The following is a 9,662-nucleotide window of genomic DNA, read 5'->3' as shown; positions in this document are numbered from 1 at the left end:
ATGACAAGGGAGTGTAGTTTGTTGGTGAGACAACCACACACACACACACACACACACACACACACACACACAGACAGGAAGATGTTCTCTTATATCAAGTTCTCAAGTGGGTTTAAATCCTGAATGTTTTTAGTACAACGTCTGATTGGAAAATCCTTGAATCTTGCAGGCCATTGAACAAACATATGGTGCATACTGTAGTTTTGAATCGTTTAACTATGCAAATGCTCATCTAAATGAAGGAGAAATGGAGTAAAACCACCAAACTGGTTGTGATTTGAGTCTGATCAAATCAGCTGATCCGGCCAAAACGACTTTCTTGTTTTGTTTTTCAGTACAAATATCTAAACATTCTCAAATCAAGATGCCTTTACTTGGAAAGGGAAATTAGTTAAGATATTAAGTCTTGGATTCTTGAATTTTTATCGAAATTGAGTGAGTTTCTTCTGCCAATGTAGTCAGAAGAATAATCGTATTATTATTCCCCTTTGAATTAAGTTAATTTTTTGTTCTTGATTTAACCATAAACTCGCTTGATTTTGATCAGTTTTTCAGAAAACAAGACTTGATATCAGTCATTGTGCTTCTCCAGTAAATGTTTCTTGATTTAATTTAGATATTTGTACTGGAAAACAGTACTGAGGAGGAACCTCAGTTTTTGCAGTGTTTCAGAAGCATAACTTTGATCATAAAAGCACAGGTGTATTCATTGCACGTAAAACTCAAGTCTGGCTTAAACTCTTGCATGAAGACCTGCTGATGTCACGAATCTCACAAACTCTAAACTTAAAACAAACGAGCAGTGACACACGAATCCCATCACAGACAGTTATATTTCATGATGGTCTTCAGATCGTGTAGCTCTATTCAGACATGCATTTATAGCACATTATCTGTTGCATATACGTTTTGAAACATGACGATCTGCATTCCTCTTGGTAACGTGTTTCCTCAGTCCTGAAGATTTCTGTGTGCAATGGTTTTCAAAAAAGGGCTTGAAACGCTCCGCCGCTGGAGAGAAACGAGGTTTCTGGATTTAATGGGATTCTGACTCGGATCCATTATTCATGCTTCTTCGGGAGGCTGATGGTTTGTTTTGGTCTGAAGTGCAGATGTTCTCGTCTGGACAACATCAGCATCACAAACACACAGGACACACACAAACACACACTTCTGGTGACTGTGATTATGGGATGTTCTCAGTCAGTTCAGGCGCTGTGATGGAGAAACGATGTGAAACGCTCAGATGTAGATGTTTCTGTAGAGCGGCTCTTCAGCAGATGTGACTTTATCATCAGCCTTTCTTCACTTTTTGAACTCCTCTGCTCCCAAACACACAGTGAAACGCACAACAATAAGACCTGTGGTGCAAACCTCATTTTTGTTTTGCACTTTCCCCCCAAATGAACACGTTAACTTCAGATAAATAAAAATATTCTTGGATGTAGAGTCCAGTGGCTTCTTTGAATCATGAAATCAACTTGAGCTCCGTTGACTTTCTTTAAAGCTAGTTCCTTCATCATCGTTCACACAAGTCATATAAAGCCATATAAACAGTGCACTGCAAAAAACAACCTTCTTACTGCAATATTTCTGTCTCCTTTTCCAGTACAGATACCTAAATATTAATCAAGACAGCTTTACTCAAGAATCCAAATGACTTATGATACTAACGCTTTCGTTTCCTGAAAAAGTCATCCAAATGTGGATCCAAAAAGCTTGAGTTTATGCTTAAAACAAGACTAAAAAAATAAATCTGCCAATGGGGTCAGAAAAATCTACTTAATTCAAAGGGAAAACAGGATTCTTTTTCTGATATTTTGTTTTGTTTTAAGCAAACGCTTAATTTTGAATTTTGTTTTATGGGAAACCAAGACTAAATATCAAGTCAAGTCACCGTTATTTATACAGCACTTTTTACAATGCAGATTGTGTCAACGCATCTCTACAGTATTAAACAGGGAAACAGTGTGTGGTTCTCCTCCTCAAATATCTAATGTAATTTAGCTTCCCAAGAAGCAATAATTTGGTGTATGCATGTTTAGATAGAGAAGGTGCTGTTCGGATAGCAACAGGGAGATTGTTCCAAAGAGTTGGCCCAGAAACAGCAGAAAAAGCTCAATCAACAACTCCAATCGGTGCAAGATTATTGAGCGATTTAAAAACCAAAATTAATATTTTAAATTCAACTCTCAATTTTACAGGCAACCACTGCAGAGAAATCAAAATTGAAAAGATGTGGTGAAATGTTCGAGTTCCAGTCAGGAGCCTGGCTGCTGCATTTTGGACCAATTGTAAACGCTCCATAGATGAGCAGTTCATCCCATAATAAAGTGAATTACAATAGTCCAAACCAGACATGACAAATGCATGAATTACCTTTTCAAAATTCTTTGTTGATAAAAATTATTTCAATTTAGCCATGCGACGAAGATGAAAAAACACGACTTAACTACAATACAATACAATACAATACATCTTTATTGTCAACCATGGTTGAAAGTTGTCTCATTACTCCATTAATCTGTTTGTCAAACTTCAGGCCCGCGTCAAACCAAAAACATGGAGTAACCCATTGGGTCAAATGACTAAGGTTATAATTAGTACTACTAGCATTAAAAGCATTGCTAGGTCCAAACAAAATTACTTCTGTTTTACCTTCATTTAAAGTCAGGAGATTTTTGTAAGCCATATTTTTAGCTCCTGGATGCATGCATACAGAGCTCCTAGTGCATTATTTCCATTTGGTTTAAAAGGAAGGTACAACTGTAGATCATCAGCATATTAAATGGAATGAAATTCCATATTTCTTAAAAATCAAACCCTACTAAAAGGTAGTATATAACATAAAAAGAGTCGGAGCCAGAACAGAGCCCTGAGGAACACCACAAAACCGTGTGACTTTCTGAGCTTTTCTGACTGATGTGTTGCAATGCTCGTGTCTTTGACTGGAACTGCAGTGATTGTTCTGATCCTCTGTTTACTGTAGGTGGCGCTACAGACGCATTTATACTCTCGTCCTGCTTTCATTGAGAATTTCTGAGCCTGTGTGAATTAATCAATCTTCAAGGGAAATCCTGAACTGAACTCTGCTATGAGAGAGTCGATGCACAGTCGCTGTCTGAGGAACTCTTTTAAACCTCCTCATTCTTGCACTCTTATTTGTGTCGTTTCAGATGTTCATTTTTGTGCGTGTCCTTCGTTGAAAAAAAAATCTGTGCGTGCTGCAAATCATGAATGCAATCATAGATCATCATTATGATTATGAAGCCGTGTGTTGTTGACATCTGCTCACTGACATTTACACCTGAACGCGTTAACATTGGCGGGCATGTTGTCACAAAGGAAGCCCGCTGTTAATTCATTTGAAATAAATCTGTTAAGTTAAAAAAGGTTACACTTTATTTTAAGGTGTCCTTGTTACAGTGTAATTATACATTTAAGTACTGAGTAATCTGAATTTACTACATGTACTTACTATACTGTTAGGGTTTGGTTCAGGGTTACTTGCATGTAATTATACATAGTTTATTGTTATTATAATAGTAAGTACATGTAACATGTGTAACAAGGACACCTTAAAATAAAGTTACAAAAAACCCCATGAACAATCTCTATAAATCTGATTGTGAATGAGCTGCATGCACATCTCGTCTACCTGCGTTATATTTAACGGGTTACCAGATAACTTGAACAAATGAACTTGAAATTATGAAATACAAACCATGCAAAAGCTAATGTAATTATTGAGTTGTACACATCAATGAGTTGTTCGATTACAAGCGTGACTATCATGCAAATATGCAGCGGTTCCTTTTATTCATTCAGTGCATATCCAAACTGAATCTCTCTCTCTCTCTCTCAAAATAGCCATGCACACACAGTTCCCTCGCACTCAGAGAGTTCAGACAGCCGCCGTGCGCAAACACCGGATCGTCTGGAGTGCACCGGATTCGCTCGGTGTCGGATTCGCTCCTCGGTCATGCGACGCGCCTCGGTACCGGAGCCGGCGCGAGCGCACGCACCCGATGACCCAGCATGCGCGACCGAACCGAGCCGCGGGAGACGCTGGCGCGCGCGCTGACCGGCTGCCTGCTGTGCGCGCTGATCCTCTGGACGCTGCTCGGGAACGCTCTGGTGTGCGCCGCCGTGCTGCGCTTCCGCCACCTGCGCGCCAAAGTCACGCACGTCTTCATCGCGTCGCTGGCCGTGTCGGACCTGCTGGTGGCCGTGCTCGTGATGCCGTGGAAGGCGGCGGCGGAGGTGGCCGGCTTCTGGCCGTTCGGCGCGTTCTGCGACGTCTGGGTGGCGTTTGACATCATGTGCTCCACCGCGTCCATCCTTAACCTGTGTGTGATCAGCGTGGACCGCTACTGGGCCATCAGCAGTCCGTTCCGCTACGAGCGCAAGATGACCCCGCGCGTCGCTTTCGTGATGGTCGGCGCGGCGTGGACGCTGTCCGTGCTCATCTCGTTCATCCCGGTGCAGCTGGACTGGCACAAAGCCGACGCGGGCGCCGCGGAGCCCAACGCGTCCGACGTGGACAGCTGCGACTCGAGCCTGAGCCGCGAGTACGCTATCTCCTCGTCCCTCATCAGCTTCTACATTCCCGTGGCGATCATGATCGTCACCTACACGCGCATCTACCGGATCGCGCAGGTCCAGATCCGGAGGATCGCGTCGCTGGAGCGCGCGGCAGAGCACGCGCAGAGCCGCCGGTCCGACCGGAGCCTCCACCGGAGCCTCAAGACGTCGTTCCAGCGCGAGACCAAAGTCCTGAAGACGCTGTCCGTGATCATGGGCGTGTTCGTGTGCTGCTGGCTGCCGTTCTTCGTGCTCAACTGCGTGGTTCCGTTCTGCCGCCGCGAGCCGTGCGTCAGCGACACCACCTTCGACGTGTTCGTGTGGTTCGGCTGGAGCAACTCGTCGCTCAACCCCGTCATCTACGCCTTCAACGCCGAGTTCCGCAGGGGCTTCTCCAGCCTGCTGCGCTGCCGCTGCCGGACTCCGGTGGAGACGGCGAACGTCAGCAACAAGCTCGTGTCCTACAACCGGGAGGCGGCGAGCGCGTGCGTCAACATCATCCCGAACGTGGTGGACGAGACGCTCGACCGGATCTCGCAGCTGTCGCGGGGCGGCGACGACGACGACCTGGACGGTGCGTTCACGCCGAACGGCATCCGCTGAGCGCGAGCGTTAACGAAAAGTTGCGTTGTTGTTGTCACATGACCGCGCTGCCGTTTGATCCGGTGAGTCCCGTTATCGTTCCCCAGATAGCACACGCACGTCTGCAAGAGGTCTGTTAAAGATCGCTTGATCTGGAAAGCATCTGCTAGACGTCTTTCAGCTGTCAGTTTTACATACTTTCTAAATCATAAACATCTTAAAGGCATCTAATAGACGTCTATTTGACATCTGATAGGAAACATACAATAGATGTATTGCAGATGAGCAAACACTCTAATAATACGTCTTGCAGATGTCAAATAGACGTCTCTGTGATGTACTTGTGTTATCAGGGTAGGGCTGGGTATCTTTTGAATTCTATCATTTCCGATTCTTATTGATTCCCAGTTTCGATTCCAATGTGGTTTAAAAAAATGAACTGTAACATATTTATTCTGTGTCTCTTTTTGCAAAACATTTAATTGCTGCTGAATACCATGAACAAAAATCAGCCGGCTGCATAAAAACTGACTCGATTAAGAGCTGTTTGTGTGCAAAATAGAGCCGCACGATTCTGGATTTTTTTAAATGGAGGTTGTGGTTCTCTCACAATTCAGAAGAAAAAAATATAAAACAAGTAAAAATCTCATGGAATTAATGAATGGAATGATTCAATGACTCACTCAAGATTTAGTTTCATTGCTGGATTAATCAGTGTCTTTGAATGAATCTCTTGAATGAATGACTCAAAGACATATGTTTTTAACAGCCCCTTTTCAGCACCTAAAAAATCAGATGCGCACACAGGAACTGATAGGCGGAATTGAAATGTAAATTTTACAGCAATTATCCGATTCTGGAATTGGAATTGATTTTTGATTCCCAACCCTAGTTATCATACGAGCAGCTGTTTAATCAGAGATGCTAAATCAGTGTGGTTAACTGTGGTGGCCAGAGCTGGACACTAGCGAAGTATTTCTACTTTACTCAAGTACATTTAAAAAGCATCTGTACTTGTGTTTTTTTCTTTTTAATATTTTATTTATAACAGTTTTTCTGAAAGCACAAAACAAAACAAAATCCCACAAACCTGAATCAAAAAGTATGTTATACATGAACTAACCAAACAAACGAAAATAGAAAAAAAGTACTGGATTTATAATGCAACTAAGTATTAAATAATATTTAATATGAAACGTAGTGCAGTACAAAGTACAGTTTTATGCTTTGGAATGTTGTGAAGTAAAGTTTTCTAAAGAAAAACACTGATAATGTGCAGACACTTCTGTCCGCCTCTGGTGTGGCATCACTGAAACACAGCCTCCAGTGGTTTAATCCAGGAATATATTAAACACTCCTAAGTTATTCATAAGCGTTAGAATAAACCCCTCACACAGTGTGCAGCTGAATGAGCGGTTTATCAGACTGTCTTCAAGCCGTTTTTAAATGTTACTACTTCTTTCAGAACATTCAAAAGTAACGTTCCCATAATGTTTGTACAATGATACAGTGGAATGTTCCCTTAATGTTTGTATAACCAAAGAAACACGTTTTCAAAACATTTAAAAAAAGGATGTTTTGAACGTTCAGAGAACATTCAGAAATAGTGTTTTCACAACTTAATGGAAACGTTAGAAGGACATTCTTAGAACAGATCTTTGCTAGTCAACAAGTAGATACTAGTGTCATTATTCAGACCAAAGCCAAACGATAATATTACTGAATAATAAAATGTGTTTTGAACCCCATGTCATGGACACATGAAAATAGCCTAAACGAATTTACACATTAATTATACTGTGAACAGTAAACTACATCTGAACATAATAATAAATGACAAATATTCATCAATACTTATAAAGCTGAGTGATTTAATTTTACAAACTTGATTTCCGCTCACTGATTTCTACACTGCATGATTTTCATATTCAGTGTTTCTGTCTTGTTTTCCAGTTCAAACATCTAAACATCTTTAAATCAAGACATTTACTGGAGAAGCAGAATGAGAAGATATTGAGATTAAAATGAAGCGAGTTCTCGCTTTAAACAAGAACAAAATCTGCCAATGGAGTTAGAAAAATAAAGGTTATTTTTCTGATTCCATTTGCAGAAATGTGTTCTTGTTTAAGCATAAAGTCACATCATTTTGATAGATTTTCTCCAGTAAATGCTTCTTGATTAAAAAGAGTTTAGATGTTTGTGCTGGAAAACAAGACAGAAATGCTGAGTTGTTAAATCATTTTTGCAGTGCATATAGATTATAGATCGGTGTTTGTCTCAGACTGACACGCTCACATCTCATGTGTTGTCTGGAATTGAGAGAATGTCGTTCATGAGTCTGGAACTGTTAGTTCTGATATCTCTGAGTGCAGAAGATCAGTGTGCTGCTTTATTAAAGTGCTGCTCGTTTATGAATGCAGGCGGTCATCTGACACACTGTGCACTGGGACCCTTCAGTGGCCTTCATCTTCCTCATCTTCCTCATCCTCAGTGTCCGTGACTCACACCTGCCGGAGAGATGCGACGCCTTACTCCGAGTGCAATATTCCTCAGCAGCCGGACTCCTCCAGCTCAACTCTGTTCTAATGCACTGATTTACGGCTTCATAGAGCTGTGACGTCGTGGTCTGATGAACCATGCTCTGGTGATTCTGGAGGTCCAGCGCTGTTTGATGGTGAATGTCTTCATTGTGTTTCATTACTGTAACCTTTATTGTTTACAAAAGCGAAGCCTGCAGATTCATTGTAATGAAACGCCTCCGGAGCCTCCGTGTGTGTGTGTGTGTGTGTGTGTGAGAGTGTGTATGAGTGAGTGCGTGTATGTGTGTGTGTGAGGATGCTGTTCTTCCCTCTCTCTCTCACACACACACACACATGAATGTACTCTAACAGTCATGTGCACAGATGTTTTTTAATAAAATGACCATTAAATGAGCATGCTTTGTGCTTGCAGGTGTGTGTGTGTGTTCACCTGATGTACGGCTCTGAAACTGGACAGTGCGTTCTCTGTCTGCTTATTGTTATGGTAGCAGTGATTTCTGATTACTTAATGACAATCTGTTGGTCAGATGATCTGTTCAGTGTTAGTGGACGAGCTGCAGACTCTACGTTGCAAAGCAATGATGTTCTTCCTCAGTGTTTCTGTCTTGTGTTCCAGCGCAAATATCTAAACATTCTGAAATCAAGATACATTTACTGGAGAAGCAAAATGACTGAAGATATTAATTCTCATTTTCTGAAAGAAACAAATAAGAGCGAGTTATCGCTAGACAAATATCTGCCAGCGGGTTCTGAAAAATAAACAATTCAAAGTGAAAACAACATTTTTTTTTGACAGATTTTTTTGTTTTGTTTTAAGCAAAACTATATTTATTTTTTTATTTATTTTCCCGGAAAATGAGACTTAATGCCTTACAGTGGTATTTTTGCATCATTGAAATATATTTTTATTTTTGTATTTTCCTTTTTAATTTTAATTTTAGTTTTAGTAATTTTGTGTGTTTTTGTCATTTTTTTTTTGTTTTTTTTATGTAAACTTTTTAGGTTTTATGTATATAATATGTCTATATAAACTTATTATTTTATTATTTTTATTTTAGTTTTAGTTAATCTAGTACATCAAGTTAAACTGAAAATTAAACTAGCTGCAATAAGCTTTTATATAATTTATTTTTATATTTTAAAATAATTTTTTAATGTTTTTAATTTCAATTTCGGGTTTTAGGCTAACTGTAATAATCCTGATAACATAAGTTATTTTGTTTTTCCAGTAAATGTATTCTGATTTAGACGTTTTTTTATATATATATATTTATACTAGCTAACAAGACAAAAATCTTTTTTTTTTCTATACTGACAGTCTGCCGATGCACTTAACACTGATGTAACACAGTGTTTCTCCAGTGTTATCACAGAAACTAAAGCTGATCAATACTTCAGTGAGATCCGTCACGCAGCTCCAGCTGAGGCTGTAATTCAATCTCTCTCAGATACTGATGCTCCTGATCATCTGAATGTGAACGTGAGGAAATCACTCCACAAACACTGACCTTCACCCGCTGCTCTGTGTGTGTCTGTGTGTGTGTGTGTGTGCGTGTGCGTGTGAGTGTGTGCGTGTGCGTGTGCGTGTGCGAGTGCGTGTGCGTGCGCGTGCGCGTGCGTGAGTGTGTGTGTGTGCGTGTGCGTGTGTGTGTGAGTGTGTGTGTGTGTGAGTGTGTGTGTGTGTGTGTGCGTGCGTGTGTGTCTGAAAGTAACTCATCACAAATACTTTCGTTACAGTACTTGAGTACATTTTTACAGTTTTTCTACTTTTTAGAGTATAATTAAATTGTGGTACTTTTACTTTTACTTGAGTAGAATAAAACTAAAGTATTCAACTTCGCTACATTTATTTTTCACCAAAAGCACAAAGTACAGAAAAATAAAATGGACAAAGGCGGCGGCGATGGAGAAACAGAGCGAGCGTTTGACGGGCACTTTTCAACCTGCTGGGGTGGC

At 40.6% G+C, this 9,662-nt stretch overlaps 1 protein-coding gene across 2 annotated transcripts in view; it reads left to right on the top strand.

The window, feature by feature from the left end:
• Positions 1-3,621: 3,621 nt before the first annotated feature.
• The window catches only part of LOC107700888 (D(1) dopamine receptor-like), a 9,300-nt gene continuing 3,259 nt past the window's right edge, over positions 3,622-9,662 (top strand). Inside the window, exons 1-2 of one of the 2 annotated variants that reach the window (XM_016502724.1) lie at positions 3,622-5,249; positions 7,587-7,840. In XM_016502724.1, coding sequence (XP_016358210.1) covers positions 4,039-5,187 — 1,149 coding nt within the window. In that variant the 5' untranslated portion in view covers positions 3,622-4,038 and the 3' untranslated portion in view covers positions 5,188-5,249; positions 7,587-7,840. Of the gene's footprint in view, positions 5,250-7,586; positions 7,983-9,662 lie in introns of those variants that run through there. The other variant, XM_016502723.1, reaches the window with a different exon arrangement.

Source organism: Sinocyclocheilus anshuiensis, unplaced genomic scaffold (assembly GCF_001515605.1).
Source record: "Sinocyclocheilus anshuiensis isolate Anshui unplaced genomic scaffold, SAMN03320099.WGS_v1.1 scaffold1750, whole genome shotgun sequence".
Taxonomy (NCBI): domain Eukaryota; kingdom Metazoa; phylum Chordata; class Actinopteri; order Cypriniformes; family Cyprinidae; genus Sinocyclocheilus; species Sinocyclocheilus anshuiensis.
The sequence above is the reverse complement of the archived record's forward strand: the minus strand, read 5'-3'. Positions and strand labels throughout refer to the sequence as shown.